This window comes from Dermacentor albipictus, chromosome 8, assembly GCF_038994185.2.
Source record: "Dermacentor albipictus isolate Rhodes 1998 colony chromosome 8, USDA_Dalb.pri_finalv2, whole genome shotgun sequence".
Taxonomy (NCBI): domain Eukaryota; kingdom Metazoa; phylum Arthropoda; class Arachnida; order Ixodida; family Ixodidae; genus Dermacentor; species Dermacentor albipictus.
Genome location: NC_091828.1, coordinates 52,901,387 through 52,922,932, shown reverse-complemented (window position 1 = coordinate 52,922,932; position 21,546 = coordinate 52,901,387). Strand labels below are relative to the sequence as shown.

The following is a 21,546-nucleotide window of genomic DNA, read 5'->3' as shown; positions in this document are numbered from 1 at the left end:
GATAGCAAGAGTGCGACACATGTAATCTGTCTTGCTCAGGCTATACATCAGCACGCGGGCTTGATAACGCTACATCACGCATGCTCGATAACACTACATCCCTTCCCCCTAAGCTGGAGTAAGTGAGACGGTCTGGGGGCTTCCGTAGGCATGTCGAACGACGTGGTGGCTGTTGGTCTTCGGCTTGAGAGCCGACAACCCGTGCGTCCGAACCTTCATGAGCTGCGGCCCTCTCGGCGCTACACTGAGCTTCGTCGCCGGTCTGGACTTCGCTCGGCTTGCTAGGTGACGACCCTGTGCCGAGCCGTGGCCGGAGTTGGTCTACGTGGCGCCGCTGCGGTCCCTCCGGTGTTTCCAATGTAACCATGCGTGCTCCCGTCATGGACACTACTGTCGCCGGCATCCACTTCCGAGCAGACTGAAACTGGCGTGACCATACTTGCCTGCCAGGTTGATACCTTGTTGGTGTTGTTGCTGCTCCTAGAACAGGTTCACAGGAGCAATCATTTTCCGGCACCTTTTTGTCTGTCATTGAAGCTGTCAGCCTGGTCGGGGACGGAAGCCCAACAGCAGTTCGGCAGGCGATTTTCCTCCTTCCAATGGTGTCGTTCTATAACGAAATAAAAACTTGATTAGTTGCTCCTGCAATGTACCTGCCGGATTCTTCCGAAGCCCTTCCTTTACTGTCCGTACAGCCCATTCCGCCAAACCATTTGACTGAGGATGGTACGGGGCTGTTCTGATGTGTTTCACTTGGCTTTCCTTCAAGAAACTGGACAGAGTGGCACTTGAAAAGTGTGGTCCGTTATCAGACACTAAGCAGTAGGGCAGGCCAAAACGTGCGAAAATACCTTGAAGTACTTGAATGGTCGTTTCCGCTGTGGCGGTCTTTAAAGGTATGGCCTCAGTCCACTTCGTCTCGGCATCCACCAACACAAAAACTTGGAAGTCACTGATGGGGCCCGCGAAGTCCATATGCAACCTGTACCATGGTTTGTTGCTCGCCGGCCATGGAGACGGAACTTCAGCAGCCGGCATGGGCCAACATTGTATACACTGAGGGCAGCTTTTAACCAACACTTCGGTGTCCCTATCTAGTCCAGGATACCAAAAAAGCGCTCGTGCTGTGCGCTTCATGGCGCTGATGCCGGGGTGACTTTCGTGCAGTTCCTTTAGCATGCATCATCGCGGCGCGTCTGGCAGCACTACTCGATGGCCCCAGTAAAGCAGATCGTGACAGGCCGTGAGCTCGTTACGGCGAGAAAAGTACGGCATCAGGTGTTGCTGTGCCACCGATAACTGCCGCGGCCAGTTATGTGTGATCCACCCCCTGATCTGATTCAGCGTATCGTTTGATCGGCTCAGTTCCGCTAAGTGCTGAGCGGAAAGGGTCGTGGAATTTAGGCTCCGCGTATAAAGCACGTATTCCATGGGTTCTTGCCCTCCTCAGTCACCTAAGCACGGCAGTGGAAGGCGACCGAGAGCGTCTGCGTTAGCATTTAGCTTTCTTTGGCGGTACTCGAGGTCATAATGGTAAGCCGACAGTAGCAATGCCCATCGTTGAATTCTCCCTGCTGCCATGTGCGGTATCGGCCTCTCCGGGTGAAACAGTCCTGTCAATGGTTTGTGATCCGTCACCAGAGTAAAATGCTTCGCCAACAGGTAATCCCTAAACTTAGTAACGCCGAACACCAAGGCCAATGCTTCTTTCTCCAATTGCGAGTAATTCCGCTCAGCAGGTGTCGACGTCGAACGGAACGATATGGGATAGTCTGTGTTCCCAATTCGGTGTGTCAGCACCGCGCCAACTCCAACTGGCGAGGCATCGCATTCAAGCCGCAAAGGCTTTTCGGGGGCGTAGTGCATGAGTAGTTCCGCTGCCACCATAGCGCGCTTGGCTGCCTGGAAGGCTTTCTCGTGTTCGGCTTTCCATTGCCATCGAACTCCTTTAGTCAGCAGCCTATAGAGTGGGACTAACGTGGTTGCAAGGTTAGGCAAAAACTTGGCGTAATAAGTGAGCTATCCCAAAAAGGATTTTAGCTGGCTCACCGTCTCCGGTCTTGGTGCGTCGGTGATGGCTTCCATATTCTCAGGAGGGTGCAGGCCAGTTGCGTCGATCTTGTGGCCCAAAAACGAAACTTGCTTCTCGCGGAACCTGCATTTGTCACGGTTCAACTTGAGTCCATTGTCGCGCAGCCGCTCGAGGACTTGCCGGAGAGTTGAGTTGTCGTTCTGCTTTTCGGCTATAATGATGTCATCCAAGTACACCTTGACGCGCGGGAGGCCTTGCGGAACGGACTCGAGGCGGCGCTGGAACAAAGCCGGAGCCGATGCAATTCCGAACGCAAGGCGGTTGTATGCAAACAACCCTTTGTGTGTGTTCAACACGGCCATTTCTCGTGCCTCGTCGTCCAGTGGAAGTTGATTATACGCATGCCGCAAATCCAAAGTGGTGAACAACTCCCCCCCGTACAAAGAGGCAAAGATGTCCTCAATTTTCGGTAACGGGTACTGTTCCAGATGTGTCGCCTGATTAACGGTTAGCTTGAAGTCGCCGCACAGTCTAATATCACCGTTTTGCTTCACTACGGGCACGACGGGCGTAGCCCACTCGGAAACTCACTGGTGAAAGCACTCCCTCCTGTACTTCGCGGTCAATTTCGGCAGACACCTTTTCCCGAAGAGCGTACGGCACTGGTCGAGCCTTGAGAAAGCGTGGTACAGCGGCCTCCTTTTTGTGTAGTTTCACGGGCGGCCCCTTGCAACACCCCAACTTCTCCTCGAAAATTTCTGGAAATTTAGCCAAAGGTTTCGCTGTCGCTGCGTCGCAGTGAACCACATTTACGCTCTGCGGCGCGCATTCTTCCAGTAGTGGTATGCCAGCACTCCGAAAGGCTTTTATGGTGTTGCGGCCACACAACAGAGGCCTGTCGCAATCCACTACCACCAGCGAGCTGTCTACTTGCGTATTATCGCATTCGAATTTCATGGCCACTTGGCCAAGGACAGGTAGAGGCCCCAGGAAGCATGTCAACCGCAGTGAAGTTTTCTCCAGTGTCGGCCACCATTCGCGATGATTTTCGAATACTGTAATTGGAATTACGCTGATAGTGGATCCTGTATCCACCAACATGCGCAGTTTTCGGCCTTCCCAGATGAAATCCCTTTCGAACGGTCGTGCGGACTGGTTACTACTGTAGCTGTGAGCCACCAAAGCGTAGAGCATTTCTTCTCCGCTTTCGTCACTGCCGTCTAGCTCTTTCACAGCGTACGTGCCTGAGAGGTTAGCGCGACCACTAGAGCACATCCTTGCCAGGTGTCCCTTCCTTCCGCACTTGTAGCACGTCGCTTTCTTGTGTCTGTACACTTCCGAAACATGATTCGAGCCACATCTCGGGCATTGCGTAGCCTCGGTCATGGATCCATGTCCACGTCCGGACTTCTGCGGATTTAACTTGTGCTTCTGTATGAAGTTCGCAGCACCGTTGTCGTTGAACCTCCCGTCTTGCATAGCCCGGACATTTGTTTCTGCGGTTTCCGCTGCTAGAGCAAAAGCTTCGGCCTCCGCCAAGGTCAACTTCTTCTGAGACAACATGTGTCGTCGAGCTTGTTCATCACGGATTCCGCAGACAATCCGATCCCTCAACATGCGATCCAAAAACTTATCGAAACTGCAATCTTTTGCAAGACGTCTCAGGTCGGTTATGTAGTCCCGTACCTTTTCGCTTTCCGCTTGGTTCCGCATGAAAAGAGCATAGCTTGCTGCTATCTCGTTGACTTGGGGATCGAAGTGGTTGTGCAGGTGCTGTACAACGGCCTCATAGCTCAGGTGGTTCACCGATTCTGACAGGCACTGGCCTTGAAGTACGCGAACCACGTTGTCACTTAGTGCTGACACAAAAAGCGCACGCCGTTTCCCTGGATCTGTGATGCTGTGGCCCTCAAAAAAGGCTTCCAAACGGACCCGGTAAGTGTTTCAGCTACTGGTGGTGTCGTCGAACTCAGGTGGCCTGGACGTCATCGTGCAGCCGGTCTTATCGCATCCTCGTCGCCACTGAAATTACGGAACGTAGCCGGCGGGTAGTGGCAGATCAAAGAACGCTTTATTGCTTGGTGTCGTTAGTTTTATAATGAAACAGAAAAGGTCACATGACTGGACATGATAGCAAAAGTGCGACACGTGTAATCTGTCTTGCTCATGCTATACATCAGCATGCAGGCTTAATAACGCTACATCACGCGTGCTCGAAACACTGCAGGGACCAGGCTCTACTTTGCATTACATTTGCGTATAACTCTTCCCGTCTTGAAACTGCTGGCTTTTCACCTTTTTACCTCTTGTATGGCCGTGAACCGACACTACCACTGGACACTCTGCTTCCGGCCACCACAGCTTCAACTAGCGCTTATGCCCGTGATGCTATCGCCCATGCTGAACATGCTCGCCAACTTGCGCGCACTCATCTACAAGTCTCTCAAGGCAAACAAAAGCAACGCTACGACTTCCGTCATCGTGATGTCCATTTCGTGCCGGGCGCCCTCGTGTTGCTTTGGTCACCATCGCGTAAAGTTGGCCTTTGTGAAAAACTGCTTTCCTACTACACAGGCCCATATCGCGTGCTTCGCCAAGTAACTGATGTCACCTACGAAATCGCTCTAGACACGCCCACTACGTCCGCTACGCTGTGACAACCACTGACATTGTCCACGTCGCCCGACTCAAAACCTTCAACTCTCCACGCGCCTTGGATATTTAACGGCACCGTGACGGCGCTTTTGCCGCCGGGGGTTAGTATTACGATATCAACGACGACGAAGTGGGTCTGTGCCCTTTGCGCGGGCGAGTGTCGGCCTGTTTATCTGGCTCCTTTGTGAATACCCTGTATATAGCCTCTTTCATCTGTGTTTTTCCACACGTAACAATATCTTGTGGCTGGTGCAGCATGGCCTTAGTCGCTCTTGTGCCATTAAACCCGAATTAACTAACCAACTTTAAAATGACGCGTTTATGGTCACTGCCTGTGCTACTATACCCTTCCTCGTCAATGACCATTTCTCTCGACTAATCATGAATTCCTTCTATCATCCGGCAGTAATCAATTGTCGAATGGCGGTTTTCCACTTCCCACGTGGTCTGCCTGTCATACTTACGCCCTATAATCATGATAACGAGGTTATGTTGCTTACAAAGATCTAGCATTGACTTCCCATTGTTGTTGGTGTTGTTGGTATAGCCATATAGATCCTGTATGTGGGCATTCATGTTACCTAATGGAATAATTTCGGCACTATTTCCGAAATCCTTGATATTGGCATTTAGACATTCCACTAACTCTTGATTCTTCTCTCTGCAATTATTTCCAATCCACAAGTACATTACGCCTGCAGCTAAGTTTTCTTTCCCCTCATTCTACGTGACAACCATAGATGCTCTTGACATTTTGAATTTATTATTTTCCATTTGGCTCCCTGATGGATGAGCGTTCCGACTCCCTCTCCCTTTCTTTCAGATTTATTTCTATTGCACCCTTCCTAAACATAATTCTCAATCACTGGCGGCTCTTTCGATTCTCTAATTGGTGTGTTTCTGAAACTGAATACACCCCTATTTATTCTTTATTTAACTGCTCCTCACTCTCTGCCCACGTCTCCTTTCTTCTGTCGGCCTGCATGTTTATGTAGCCTTTTGCATGGCGAGCTCTCTTTCTTATTTTCCTCCTTTTGCTTTTATTTTACAATCATGCTATTCCGAGGTTTCTTTAGGGGGACCTTCTTCATCACTACTTACACTGGCCTCCTGATCGTCCGTGGGCCCGTTAAGAAAGCAACCGCACGACCAGCAAGTCGCCAGCTCACTTTTCGTCCAAGCCTGTGGTTGAAGTAGACCCCATCTCGTTGGAAACCACCACACCTCTTCACTTCCCTGTTTACTTTACAACAGGGTGTCTACCAACCGGGAAAACCAGGAATTCTCAGGGATTTTGAGCAGTCTGGAAAAACTCTGGGAATTTGTTCCTCTATCAGGGAAAATTTGCTGTAATTTTATTGAAAGGGTCGAAAGTCGTGGTAATGCTGGCTCAAGTAACAGACAGAAATCGTAATGAATCGTAATTGTCTGTCATCGGCTGGAGGAGTTTCCAGTGTACAGCCAACAACCGACTTTCAGGATTCCCGATAATTTGGATGGATTCGTGGCACCACCACGTAGCCCATAGTCGATGTATCAGAACGTCAAAAATTTCGGACGCAAGCACTCTTCGACGTCCGATTTTCCGGATGTTTTGCCTTAACCGCAGGTCCGAAACGGCGTTAATCGAAGCCACCACCGCTGCCATTTTGATTACCTCGCCGCCTCGTACCGGCGCTCTCGCATGCAGATCCGCTGGCAGCCGTAAGCAGCACTGCAGCAACGCTAGGCCTAGCTGTTTCGACGTTCACTATGAAGCTTCTTGCCATTGGGTGCCGTGTTTTTTATTGAAAGAATTCGCTGCTGTCAGCAATGGCACGGACGCTGCCTTTGTGGTCTTCGCGATTGGCTTAGTATTTTGGAAAGCACAGTGCGTTGCATAATGCCGGCATATGCCGGTTCCCGAAAGTCAGCTTCGCCTCCGTACGGAAATGTTACTTGGTGAAGCATACGTAAAAGTAATGCAGTGAAGCATAACAAGCGTGGGAAGCGGCTATGCCACCGGACACAGTATGTATTCCTTAATTATACGCGCATGCACCCGGTCTGCCCTGTCACAGTATGAGCACCGATATGCCTAATACGTGTACCGACAGGCCTTCAGAGCGTTTTCGAATGTGCCTATGGTGGTTTGAGCCATTAAGGGCAGTAAATGAAATGCATTTATTTTTTCCAACAGGCCAATTTTTCGGACGTTTTGCCGGCCCCTAGGGAGTTCGGAAAATTGGACGTGGACTTTGCAATTGACCAAGATGATGCTTCAAATGGTCCGTGGGGCGAACGAGTGGCAGAAGGAGGACAAGAACAGAAAGGACCTATGCATTGAGGAAAGAACGGGAAAGGAAGCATGCTGCCGCCGTTTTGAAGGAGCTTGAGCTCAAAAAACAATGTTGGTTGATTCCGAGACACAGATGTTCCTCATCCAAGCCAAAATAAACTCTTTAAAGCAGTGAAACACAAGAATGAAGCGTCATGCGCGGGCTGAGAGTATATTAGGACAGTTGAGGTTGACTTGCGAGCTGTTGAGAGAGAATCTAAATTGTGACAAAGTTCGGGCCTCATACCACTGAGCTTGCTATCAATTGATAGAAATAGCTCATATTCGAAAGTATTTGCTTCTTTATGCATCTCCTTTTCATCCGTATTTGAGAATGTTCAACTCGATTTGCAATTTTTTTCACAGACGTTTTATTTGCTGTGCTTTTTACTAACCCCTCCCGTCTATTCTCTTTTTGCATTACATAAACACTACTCCTTAGTATTCAAATTGAATTAATTTGTTCTTTCTTTAAAAAATTTTCATATGCTTACTAGAGAGTGACAGTGTCGGGTGATATGGTTTCAGCTTGTCTTGACATAAAACATAATTCTGCATCACTCTGGGAATCTTGCAAAGGCACTCAGGGAAAACCTGGAAAACTCAGGGAATTTGGAGATGTCAACTTTGTAGACATAGTGTACAACGTCGAAGCCTTTCTCTCGGCTCAAAGTCCATGTAGCCTCATTAGTAGCCACTATGGCTCTTTGTACGTTACTGTCACGTACAGGCACATCCGGCACTGTGCACACCACGATCTGCACCTATGGGGACAGCTCACGGAAGTCGTTTGCCTCCTTCACCTACGGCTGGGCTAGTCCTGTCTTTTCTGTTTGGGACATTAGTTAGCGCACTTGTGACTACGACAAGGTCGCGCCCGTGGGCTATTCTCGCAAGCTTTGCTTTTGCTTGCTCCATCGCAGTGCCTACTAATGTCACTCATGGAAATATCCCTACCGCTACCCTTTTTTCAGCTTTCACCCTCTCCACAGTTGCCTCTGAGCACCTAGCCAGGTTTGAGCCGTCGGCGATAATCATCCTTTCACTCTCTCCTACTGCCGAGGCCTCCCTGCTTCCCTTTGTCATGCTTTTCTGGTCGTGGTGGCGGTAAACATTGAAAGTGGGAAGGGGAAAGGGGGAGGTTTCTGTGTGGTTTGGACTTGACAAGGGCCATTGACCTCTGCGTTCCTGCTTTTCATTTGTGGTCGCATCAAGATAGGTGAAGCTCTTTCCAGGTGCTCGCACCCTACTTTGCATACCTTCCACGTGCTTTGTTGACACTCCCTCTCCTGTCATGTTGGCAGACTGCTTTGCATTGTTGCGACCATTCTCCTTCATGATGGCGGCCCTGTACAGCTTTTCTTCAGCGGCTTCGCCTTTTTTCCACCACCTTCTGTCCATCACACTCCAGCACTTTGACCTGTTTCTCAAGCTCATCCTGGAAAGCCTCCATTTTGTTCAGCCTAGCATCGGCATCACAGTGTCTGGTGATTGACTTGATTTCCTCCCTGTTCTCATCCGGCCCCTTGTCTACCTTGGGGGACTCCCTGTACACTGCACACTTTACCATCTTTCTTGCCATGTGTTCCACTTTGCTTTTTCTAATACAAGCACCGAAGCTTTCAGAGCATGTGCCTTCTAGCAAAGGCCTATACGCACAGAATCTAGATCCTTAAAATGCTGCAAAGTTGTTATCACCAATGATTTAGAAGCAATGAATGCCACACAGACTTAAGGTACGACACGTATTCACACGTGTTCAAACACGCTCTCACTGTCCTACCAAAGCAGTACTACCGATACCAATGCACACAGACTGCAACCACTAATAGCCAATGGTATTGCGACTTCCAAACTACTATTTAAAAGCTACAAAGGCTAACGTCCCAAAACGGTTGCACGTGTTGAAACACGTTTCGGAAATGGATGCTGTGGCTATCCGGCAGAACTAAATATGCACAAAACACACTCACACACATAAATACACAAAAGTAAAACTAGTCAATTACTATTTAAAGGCTAAAAAATCGGAAGCAAGCTCAAAGCATGAAAAAAAAGCTAACCATGTTTTCGTTGATGCCACGGGGCCCTGGAAAAACACGTCCATCCGTCGCGAGCATCACCGACACCAGCAGGATGGAAGTGGTAAAAGTGGTCTACCAACTATGTTTCATTGAGGGGGGAAAGTCAAACCACAAACGATCTGTGCTCTCTCTCTCTCTCTCTCTCTCTCTCTCTATATATATATATATATATATATACACATACATACACACACACACACACATACATATAATATTGCGAATAACTATAACAACATGTGAAATATTGTCGAAATGCTGCACTCAGTTATATTAGTCGCTGACCGATTTCTCAGACTACAATGGGATGGGAAAAATGTCCGAATAAAACAACAGTCCGAAAAAACATGTGAATAGGAAAAATGAACTTTATATTTGCGGATCAACTTTGAAATAGTCACGGATTGTGCCTTGCCTCATTTTGCACCTGCTTGCGACAACATCCGCTTGTATTTGCGCGAGGGTCGTCCTCTCGTCGTACACATTTGACAGCAACATCACCGCACTGTTAATGTCCAATGTCGTTGGTTGAGGACAGCTGAAGCATCGGATCCGGAATCACTTTGAAGCGTAAGCACTTGTGTCACGATCTTGTGGTGAGTAGGCTCTGTGCACAGTTCAAGGTTCAGCAGCGCAAAATCCAGCGTGCCTATTTGCTATCGTTGCTGGCTGAACGGCCTTCCACGAATCACCAAGCATGCAGACTGCCTTGAAGAGGTTCACGGTGTGCACTTTTTCGTTGTCGATGCACAGGATTGTGCGGCGAGGCAGACTGGCACGGTAGAGCGCTCTTAAGATTTTGTATCTCGCCCTGGCCCATGGGGTGTAGCACACTCGTGGTATTCGGGGGCAAAAATTCCAGCCGGATGGCCTGGAGGTTGTCTACAGCGCCATTGGCTGCACATTTGTCGACAAAAATCACCACTTGGCATTGCTGGGATCGAAGCATTCCGTCCATGCGGCGCAGGTAACCCTCGAATAATGATTGCGTAATCCATGCCTTTAAATTGCTCATGTACCATACTGGCAGGTTTCTGGGGCCCTTGAAGCACCTGTGGTTTCGCGACCTTCCAATCACAAGAAGTGGAATTTTCTCGGTACCGGTCGCGTTCGCACCGACCATAACTGTAATTATTTCTTTGCTGTGCTGCCATCCGGTACTTGGATCACCTGAAAAATGCAGCAAACGGTCCAGTAGCATCCTAAAAAATAAAACCGTTTCATCGCAATTAAAAATGTCCTCAGGGCTGTAGTTTTGCAGGACAAAGATCAAATCATTGCTGCAGTATTCTGCCACCACAGCCTGGTTGACGGCTCCACTGTCACCGCACATCTTCTTAAAGGATACTCCATGCCTTTTCTTAAAGCTGCGGAGCCATCCGTCAGTGAACTTGAAGTTCTCAATGTTAATCTTGATGGCGAGATCTTTGGCCTTCTGTTTAAGCGTGTCACCAGAAACTGGGATATTCTTTGTCAGCACCCCTTTAAGCCACAATTTAAATGCGTCTTCCAGCTGCAGATGATCACCCTCGCGGTCCGTTTTTTTTCTCTTTCGAGTGAATTCTGGAAGGCAGACAGTATCTTGCTCTTGTTTCGGATGTAATCTGAAACTGCTTGCTTGGACAGCTGGAACTGCTTCGCCACGTCAGCTTGCGTCCGTCCTTTCTCCATGAGTTCAATGATCGCAGCTTTCTTTTCCAAAGTTAAGGTGGTGTAGTTACCACGTTTCTTCTTTGCAAAGTTCGGCGGAGAGGCGTGAGGCGAGGCCATAGAGAAATTCAACTCCGAAAGGCGAGAATATGCCGGGAGACAAGCAGGCTGCACACAAGTGGCAATGGTAACCGTTCACGATAGATGGATAGATAAGGCTTAACCCTTGAAATCGGGTGGCGGCTCATGCCACCTAGCTGCGACACCAATGCAATTGAAGCCACCAGCGGTTCCAAACAAGCCTCAAGCCAGCATATTCAAAATCGTCGCATGCGGGGTGCCGGTTGAGCCCCAAAAGAGGAAGGCATAGGCGACGATTGTCTACAGCTTATCACAGTGATTTACCTAGAAAATACAGTTTTCGATGAATGGGAAGGGATGAGGAGCGAGGAGAAGGTTGATATCAACAAGTGACTGAGGCGGGGGTGGCCGTTATTCCCACTGCTGTTTATGATGTTCATGGTGAGGAGGGAAAGGGGCTACAAGGAAGTAATATTGGGTTAAATCTCTCATACAAACAGGCCGGTACAGTAGTAGAGCAGCAGCTTCCAGGTTTATTTTATGCGGACGACATTGTGTTGCTAGCTAACACGCATAGTGACATGCATTGTCTGGCTAATTCTGTGGACAGGAAGGCCATAAGTTAGGTCTGAAATGTAATGTTAAAAAATGAGGTGCAATGGTATTAATTGAAAACAGCGAACAGACAGTGACAATACAGCGCCAGGAAATATCTTGCATAAAAGAATATAAACACCTTGGTATACAGATAAATTAAGGCAATAAATATATGGAGACACAGGAAAAAAGAATAAAGTTAAGGGGAAGAGAAATGCGGCCATAATGAAACACAGAGCACTAGGGAGATACAATAGGTGCGAGGTGCTGTGGGGTATGTGGAAAGATCTGATGGTTCCAAGACTTACATTTCGAAATGCGGTTGTTTGCTTGAAATCAGGGATACAATTGGGACTCTACTGGAACCAAAGGTGAGCAGGACGCCTCGCATTGGGCACTCACAGGAAGACTATAAATGAAGCTATCCAGAGTGATATGGGCTGGACAAGTTTTGAGGTGAGGGAAGCTCACACACAAATTAATCATGAATAACGACTGAGGAATATGGAAGAAAGTGAATAGACTGGGAGAGTGTTCAGGTGTTTGTACAAGTATAACATTCATTACTGAAATACAGTACAGTAATACATGCTCTTGTTATACAGTACAAGTATAACATGCTTTTCTGAAAGAGGATGTGGGTTGTAGGTGTTGGGAGGTTATGTGAGAAAAACTGCGAAATTTCCTAGCCAGCTCCTTGCAATCTCAACTTACGATAACATTACCAAAGTTCAATGTGTGGTCAAGAAGAAACTCGCTGATGAAGTCTCATATAAAACAAATTTGTTGTGTCAGCGAATCATAAATTTTGCAAGTGCCTAATGTGATTACTGGGCGTCAAGTGATCATTGAGGATATGAGAGCAGGCTTGGTCAAAGCATTTTTGAAGTGTTCTCTAAGGGTCATAGTAGAGAGTAGTCAAGCACTCCACATTCTGTCACTTTGTAATTCTTTAGCTTTCTGAAAAATCCCTTTTATAAGTGGACTTCACAAACAGGGTCATGAAGCATTCAAATGCAGAAATACAGTAAATAAAGATGACCATTAGTTCTTTGTTTCGTCATAATTAAGGTCACCCTGAAGATCTCCCAAATCAAATGAAAAAGATAGCTTGTCATTAAAGTTAGCATGTGTTCTTTTTTGGTATTTCCTAAAACCCTTATTTACTTCTTTTATTTGTGCAGCATCGAGGCCTTCAATTTCTGCGTCAACTGCCAAATGTGACAACTCAAAGCAAGGATGCATCCACCGATGTCAGCTATGTGACTATGTGGCTGATGAACTATTTCTTCTGGAAGCACATGCCAGCGTCCATACGTGTGAGAAGCCATTTCATTGCCCTTTATGCCCTCAGAGCTTCTTATACAAGTGTTATCTGAATGTCCACCTGCGGACTCACACAGGCGAGAAGCCATTTGACTGCCCTTCATGCTCTCGGAGCTTCTCAGATAAGGGCCACCTGAACGCCCACCTGCGCACCCACACAGGTGAGAGGCCATTTGACTGCCCTTCATGCACTCGGAGCTTCTCACGGAAGAGCGACCTGAAAGCCCACCTGCGCACCCACACAGGCGAGAAGCCATTTGACTGCCCTTCATGCTCTCGGAGCTTCTCACACAAGAACGGCCTGAAAGCCCACCTGTGCACCCACACAGGCGAGAAGCCATATCAGTGCCCTTCATGCTCTCGGAGCTTCTCACGAAGAGAAGACGTGAAAATCCACCTGCGGACTCACACAGGCGAGAAGCCATTTGATTGCCCTTCATGCTCTCGGAGCTTCTCACAAAAGGCCCACCTGAAAGCCCACCTGCGCACCCACACAGGCGAGAAGCCATTTGACTGCCCTTCATGCTCTCGGAGCTTCTCAGAAAAGGGCAGCCTGAAAGCCCACCTGCGCACCCACACAGGCGAGAAGCCATTTGACTGCCCTTCATGCTCTCAGAGCTTCTCACTGAAGGCCCACCTGAAAGCTCACCTGCGCACCCACACAGGCGAGAAGCCATTTGACTGTCCTTCATGCACTCGGAGCTTCTCGCGGAAGAGCGGCCTGAAAGCCCACCTGCACACCCACAGAACCGAGAAGCCATTTCATTGCCCTTCGTGCCCTCGGAGGTTTTCATTGAAGAATGCCCTGATTGTACACCAGCGTGTTCATACAGGCGACCGGCCATACAGTTGCCCCGTCTGCTTCAAGTCCTTTTTGCGGTCTAATCACTTGAGTGCACATAAGAGAGCACATCACCACACTAGTGTAGAGTAGGTCAACAACCACGTTGAACTAGAGTGACTATTAAAAATTACGGACCCGTTGCATGTTGCATAGCGTTCTGCTGCATCAGTTAGCAAAAGTGTTTCCATGTGCTCCTAAATAGTCCCTGAAAGAAACACTTTTTTTGGGTCTCAGATCTTTTCTGAGTATGTCATAGAACACAGAGCAATAGAAGTGATGAAAACTGACCGACACAAAGCTGTTACAACCGAGAAAATATTAAAGATGCAATTAAAACTCAATATTATGAAGACAGTAAAATTAGCTATTTGCTATGTTGTGACTTTTCATTATATGAAAAGTATTCAGTATTTGTTTCGACCTCAAGAATTACTCTTTGCATGCCCCTACAAAATATGCATGTTCACTGTAATACTTATTACATTACAGATGTCTGTATAATCTACTTTCTAAGTTCTGTATTTTTTTCCGCATTGTTTTTTGTTACATATGAACTTGTTTTGTTAGACCTATTCATGCATTTATTGCCTCTAGCTACTTGTGTACATGGTTCATCGTGGAGAGTCTTTTCTGATTCTACTCGCACCACATTTGATAGATTGGCACATTTTAAGAGCAATTGAATGATTCATATTTTTTTCCATGATAAAAACAGTGCAGCCAGCACTTTCCATTGTCTGTTTCATCAAAGCACAAATAAATGCATGTGTTGAGTATTCAGTGTCTGTTCTCGGTATTTCAGTATAGTTATGTAATATAGTTATGCTATCATTTTATTGTATCGAACGACGCGAGAGAAGTTCAGTGACGATAGTTGGCAGTTCATTATTAGCACAGAAGGCACTTGTAATTAATATACATGAGTAATTTTTCTTGAGTTTCCCATGCCTAATTAATTCCTACATTTTATTTCAACTAATGTATTAGCATTCCTATAAACACTAATACGACATATATCTGCAGGAATATTTGTATAAAATATGCACTTTGTATCGAGCATACAATAATACCTTCACTGTATAGTACATTTGTGCACAGAAGGCGAGGAATTTGGTCAATCCTGTTTTTCAACATTTGGAAACCTTTTTAATTGCAGCTGTGCCAGTCTCTTTTAAGGGATTTCCTCACCAACAAAATTGTGCACAGGACATGTTTTTAAGATAATATATCCAAGAATAAACTGTTTTGATTAAGGGTGTGCGAATATTTGATGCTTTTGAATAGGCGCTTGGTAAGTACAAATATTTTTCGAATAGCCTTTGAACACTTAAAACAGTACCTGCACACAAATAAACCTCGAATGGAAGCAAAAGTATGATAAATGTCAACCTCGTGGGCATAGTATAGACATGAAATGTGAGGACTTGCGTAGTAGAGGCTGTATACATTGCTCAGGGAGCTAGACCGTCCTGTCTCTAGAGGGATCATTTGCACTTTCCAAAGAGCCTTTGTGTGCGAGCAAATTCCCCATTTGTACCGTATGCTCCATTTGTGCTTTTAGTAAACTATGCTTCTTAACATGCGGCGGAACGACAGGAACTTGCCAATCTTATGAACACAAGGATTTTCACAGTTTAATACATATTTTGATAATAGTTGTTCTTTTGAAAACAATTTCTGACCCTTTTCGATTCATATTCTATTCAATGTGAACAATTTGTGGAGATGAGACTCTCATACATCCCCTGATATTGTTTTCCCTGCATGGCTTTTGTAATCCGACTTCGCTGCGTGGCTTTCAAGAACATAGAAATATAAAATGTGAAGGAACTATACATCAGTAATAGCATTTAAAAATTGAGATATGGGTAAGAAACGAACTGCGGGAGGTAACCAATTCCACTGTTCAATCATGCGGGGGAAAAGAAGACTATTTGAAAGTGTTAGTGCGTGGATGGAGTGGTCTGATATTAGAGGTGTAATAAGCTCTAGTTGAAGTCGTGCAAGCAGGTGTTAAAAGGGAGGGATCAAATAGCTGTCAAAGAGAGTTCTTATCAGAATAGAAAATCTTGAGAGATTCTATGTGCCGCCGTTTAGAAAGAATCTGGACGTTTAATTCCGTAAGAGCAGCTGACGGTGAAAAGTCTCGGTCGAATCGACGGTAAACAAAACGAATAGCCTTCCTCTGGACCGACTCAATACAATTAATTTCACATATGTATATGGGTTCCATATGGAGGAAGCATATTCTAAAAGTGGGCGAATCAGTGTTTTGTATGCTACTAATTTAGTGTCCCTCGGAGCAGGAGACAACGTCCGGCGGATGTAACCAAGTTTTTTAACGCTTTACTAGAAATGTAATGTATATGTTTAGACCAAGACAAGGTGGGTGTAAGAATGACGCATAAATATTTGTATTGAAAAACTTGTGTTAGTGGCAAACCGTTGCATATATAATCATAACATACGGGCATGTGTCTGTTAGTAAAAACATAACAGTTTTATCAAAATTTATGCTCATTTTCCAAGTAGCACACCAGTCACAATATGAAACAAAGGCATCTTTAAGGCACTGATGATCAGCGAGTGAGTCAGCTGGGCTGTACATAACACAATCATCTGCATAGAGGCGTATTTTTGAAGTAACATGGTCTGGAAGGTCGTTAATAAACAATAAGAATAGTAGAGCGCCAAGTACGGATCACTGTGGGACTGCTGAGGTAACGTTGACTGCAGACGAATCCGCAGATCCATAGCATACTAATTGGGAACGCAAAGAAAGGAAACTGGAAATCCAAGACACTAACTGAGGGTTAGTGGACGATGGACTACGTACATGTAAACCAGGGCGAAGGCCACGCAGAACTGCTTTTTCTACTTTTATCTCTTGCAGTGAAGCTAAAAAGCAGACGATGTGCAGCATTGTAGAAGGCACAGGGTTATTTTTCTCTCGCAATCCAACGCGTCCTGTAGCTTTCCAATCATAAGAGCTCTACCAAGCCAGTCATCAAAATACAAAAGTCTTTATTTATACAGAGAATTACGCGTTTCCGCAGCACACTTTTTTGAGCGAGACTACTTTACTCGTGGAGGAAATTGGCTGCCGTGCTTCGGTCATCTGGGTGAGGCCTCCCCTTCTATGTAAAGTTGTACCGTACTATAGCAGCATCACACTGGAATAGACGTCCCCACGTCAAGTTTCATCCTAGACGCCAGCGCTCATTTCTCACCTGGCCGAAGAATTTCACCTCCCACGGGTATACGTTTCCGTCACTTCCCTTCGAGGTCGTGCTCGCCAGCGCCTCTCCTCTGTGCTCGCTCTTAGCTTGCACTGCGTGCCTAAGGTCTCTTGTTTGTGCCCTTTGGGAAGACTGGAAATTAATATTGCTTTATCAACTGCCACAAGAGCAAAGTAAACATCATGAAAGGGTTAATGCCACCAGTGAAATTCTGCCTATTCCATGAAAATGGTATGAAAAAGGCAGGTGACACACATGGATTACTGGGGCATGCTGAACAAAGTAAGTAAACAACTGGCAAATGAAACGATCTCGTTCTTTGATCGCTCGTGAGTGTATGATGATTTTTACAGGTCATTCACATGAATTTCATGAATACAGGGTATATAATCATTTTCTTCAAATAAAAACTTTCATTTGTTAGATCAACGCTTGTCCTGTCTTCTTTCTCATGTTTCGTATGGGTGTGCACTGCCCAAGAATGGAAACAACTTCTATTGCATGCGCTAGCAGTGGTCGAGGTTAACGTGTGCCGAGAAATTGAATATGTGCACGATGCCTTGGCCATGAGGGGAGTTCATTCCTGCATCACCACTGCACAACTCAACCGAGTTAGTGGAAGATACACGCCCGCATCTTGGTCGCTTTGGCATTGCTGAAGCAGAAATCATTCAACTCCTGTCTCTTGACCACTGTTAAAATATTGCCAAGCTATTTACGCTGCTGCCTCTATTCTACGTTATAGGGCCTGTACTAATTAAAGTTGTATACACTTGTCATATTTGTGCCATGTGGCGATATAATTTGCATACTTCAGCACAGTGCTGATGGAAGTCTGTTGGTCGCCAATAGAGACAACACGGACTTATAGCAAACATTTTGTGGAAAACTGCAAGAAGGACTTCAGCCAAAACGCACAATGTACGGCGACGATTTTTCTGGTGGCACATACGATTTCATTTCCGTATAACTGCTCCACGTCACCCACATGGCTAAGAAGTCTCTGCCCTTCTGCCACATTGCAGCCACGAAAATATTCGTTAGCTGCACAGAGCTTAAAGGCAGATTGAAGTGTGTGCATCCTGCACTTGTCCTTCGAATGAGACGTCCATACACAGAGACACATGCATGCTGAGCGAAACCTGCGCAAACACGTGTGGTGTGAAGCAGAGATTGGAGAGATATACACCCACTGGTTCAAATTTGGCCCTGCATGCGGCGCTCACACGCCGGCGCAGCAGCACCGCTCCGTGTTTGTTCGAATGCGCCATCATTCGTATGACTGTACACGTGAACAACCAGGCCTTGGTTGTCAGTATGGGGTGAACATATTCGTTCCATATCCAGTCGTGGTGAGTCTGACTTCCTAGTTTTGTCGCATGTCCATTGGCATATTCTGTGGGTAGCAATTCAGCTAGCAGCGATTAGTGTATGAAAGGTGCAATGAATACCCTTCTGGACTATTTGCACGACCAGTGTTGTCATTACTTTCTCCCTAGACCATGTGTGAGAGCGCACATCTGGCTGCCCAACGTGGACCTCTTGGGACATCGGGTGATGGCTTTGACGGTTTTGCTTTGTTTGAGACAACCTTTGTTTGAACCGAAGCATAGTGCAGACATGGAGTTTGATCGCTAGTGTCGGTGCCATGCTTTCTTGAGCGAAGCAACAGTTACAGTAGTGTGTTTGAACTTTTCAACATGTTGGGACTTTTTGCAAGTGTTTCTTTTTTTTGCTTACACGGCCAACATGGAGACTGCCATTAACAATACCTGTTGGGACCATTGCTGCTAGATATTGGACATATCAAGCCTTGAAAATCGTTTAGTGACCCCTTCTAAGCAGTTTCCACCTTCACCTTGCACCTGGCAGGGCAGAGTGTGCAACACCTAAAACTTCCAAGCATGTGCTAGGTGTGCCTATATACAACTGCATTATCTAGAACTATCTAGTTCCTCACTGATGCCTCAAAATCACAAGCAAGAGTATCGTTCGCAGTGGGACGTTCTTTTAATGTATGTGAGGGCATTAATATGCAAACAAGCATCTTTACAACCAAAGCACTATTTTCATTATAAAATATAGGCACAAGCATTCATAAAGTTGTATTACTACACACTGACGGCCTTAACGCAGTCAAAGTAACGGAAACATATAATTACATAATAAACGAACGATTGAAGCAAAAGAAATACCCTGAAGGCAGCTTTTGTAGGGTAAAATAGCTCCGCTGTTCAGGGAGCACACTACTTGCACAGATACTAATGCAGTCTATACTTTCTAATAAATCGCAGCCCATAGCAGCTGACATCCTTGCCCAACTGCTTCCTTTCTCATCACAGACATCACGTGTGAACCTAGAGTATCCTTACAATAAATGAGAGCTCAAAAGTACACATCAGCATTCCCGTAGTTTCCATGTCTCAATTTTTCTTCTCTTTGATGCTGTCTGTAATATTCATTAGCTTTCCTAGATGATTAAGTGTGGCAGGATGGCATAGCTTTCATATAAGGCTGTCCTTTGTGTAAAGTGGAGAAGTGTGCAAAAAATAGGAAAATAATTGATGTTGTAAACGGGATGATGATGGTGACCCATTCTTCATTGCTCATGAACATCATAGTCGCACAGTGTCCTCTAGAGAGACCGATTTCTCGTTCATAGCTACATGGTTACTTCTGCAAAGCTTTATTGTTTTATTGGTGCTGTACGGTGCCATACAGCAGGAGCTAAAAAAAATTCCATGTTTATGGAAGGATCTCTGAAGAACTGAGAAGAGAGAGCTGCGACCAATTTAGAGATTTGTTACTGTAGCTGGATTACATGCTTGCACAATTTAAGTATTTGGATTGAAATAAGACAACTCAGTACCATTATTGCCCTCACTTTTTGGGTGGTGACATCAAGTGTAGCCTAGTGCTAAGCACTCAGTCAATGAAACTGTGCTTGAGTGGTGATGCATTGCCAAAGCACGTACTGCGGAGAACCTCTCCGCAGTACGTGCCACATGGCTGTACACTGCGCATGCCCGGCAGTCGCCTAGCAACGGGCAACGGAGACGCGTGCTCCGCGATCGCGGCCGGAAGCAGCCGTAGCGGCTACACCTTCGTGTTTAATCGGAGTCCTTCCATTTTTTGGAAGGACTCTGGTTTAATGCAGCGCGCGCTAGCATACACCTAGCGCAGACGACCCAATAAAATATGTCGCTTTACAGTAGTCGAAATCAAGCTTCGAAGAACTTGAAAGATACGAAAGCTCTCAGGTAGGCATATCTGAAAGAAATGTTGCACTTACAGCTGCTGTAACAGCATTTATATGTGCTGCATGCAGGCAGCCGCCCGCGGCTGTGTCTTTGATGAAGATATGAAGATATTAAAGGTTAGCGCTAGTGTTGGTCTACTCTATCCGAACGTTTCTGCTGTACAGGTCATTTATTCGAGCGTTTAAGCACCGTCCTATGGTAAACGCGGCAAATGCTGCAATTGCTACCGCACGCAAACTTGGCGTGGCAAACACTTCGCATAGCAACGGCTACGCGCTTCCTTATTTACCGTACGGCTGTTGCAGCTGCGCTAAAGCTCTCCATTAACTGGGTCTCAGGAGGGTGCTCTGCTGTGGCGGCTGTGGGTATCTCCAAATAATGCGCGTATTGCGCAGCATATGGGGCTCTTGCATTGCCCAGGGGGCGCTGCGAAAAAGGTGCTAAAAAGCGCCCTCTGCGCTAAAATGGGTCGTACCAAGTTCGGTCGTCTGCTTCGGAAAGCACGTTTACACTATGGACCCGTCACTTTCGGTTGTGTTGTTTCACGGCCTGCAGCGAATATCGGGCGCCGAAGATTTTTTCAGGGGTGGCACGCTGCGTAAAGGCAAGAAATTATGCAGTGCCGAATACGTGTACGCCGTTCAAGAATTGGGCGGCGAAGTTTTAGCACCCTGTCAATCGCAAGTGAAGCGAGTCGCGTACGAAGTGGAACTTCAGGTAAGGTTTGCACGCTAGCTGCTAGATTCAGGCGCACAAACGCGAGGAAAAGCTTGCTAGAAATGAATCCACAGCGGCGATAGGCAGACATCATGTGTACGGAACTGCTCGAGCACACGACGGTACGCGCCGCGATGTACGAACTGCTCGAGCGCACGATCGTACGCGCCGCGACGGCAGCGGTCTTTCGACATGCCGCGAAACGGCGGGCCTCCTGCAATCTTTGTTGACTGCATGCCGCTGGACAAGTAGTTATGCCTGCGTTGTAGTAGCGGCCATCTCTCCTTTTTAGTAACTGGTAATAACTGGTGCAATTACATATGAGCTCGCACACGTGCGAATCGCGCTGCAGTGCGAGCTCGTACGCCGCTCGCTTGATGTAGGTTTTAATGACAGCGCTCGAACATCGATGTGTTGCAATCAATACTGCCTTGCTGCGTTGCCTCAACGTGATCAAGGATGAGCGCATTTAACTCTCTTAACCTGTGCTGCTCGTAGTGGGGTAGTAAAGTGTCATCGAATGAGCTTGACCATTTGTGCTCATTTGCACACACCTGGTCACTTCGCCACTTCGCATCGGTCGAATTGTTAATTGTCGCTGTGGCCGGGTCTCGAATCGTGAATTACCAGCCATGCCTGCTGCTATGTCGGTCTGCTGTCGGGACTGTAGGTGCAAAAGACCGAACATTAGAACGCAGATAATCAAGCAAGCTTCAAGACAGGCGAAGCAGTCAGCATGGCGCGAAG

General features: G+C 46.6%; 1 protein-coding gene and 1 pseudogene across 12 annotated transcripts in view; one reads left to right on the top strand and one right to left on the bottom strand.

Annotated features, from left to right (window-relative positions):
* The window catches only part of LOC135921659 (gastrula zinc finger protein XlCGF57.1-like), a 67,555-nt gene extending 53,196 nt beyond the window's left edge, over positions 1-14,359 (top strand). For all 12 annotated transcript variants that reach the window (XM_065455945.2, XM_065455942.2, XM_065455944.1 and 9 more), the window contains one exon: positions 12,598-14,359. In XM_065455945.2, the coding sequence (XP_065312017.1) occupies positions 12,598-13,673 (1,076 nt within the window). In that variant the 3' untranslated portion in view covers positions 13,674-14,359. The remainder of the gene's footprint in view (positions 1-12,597) is intronic.
* On the bottom strand, positions 9,704-10,756 carry LOC139048679 (tigger transposable element-derived protein 4-like; annotated as a pseudogene).
* Positions 14,360-21,546: the final 7,187 nt, after the last annotated feature.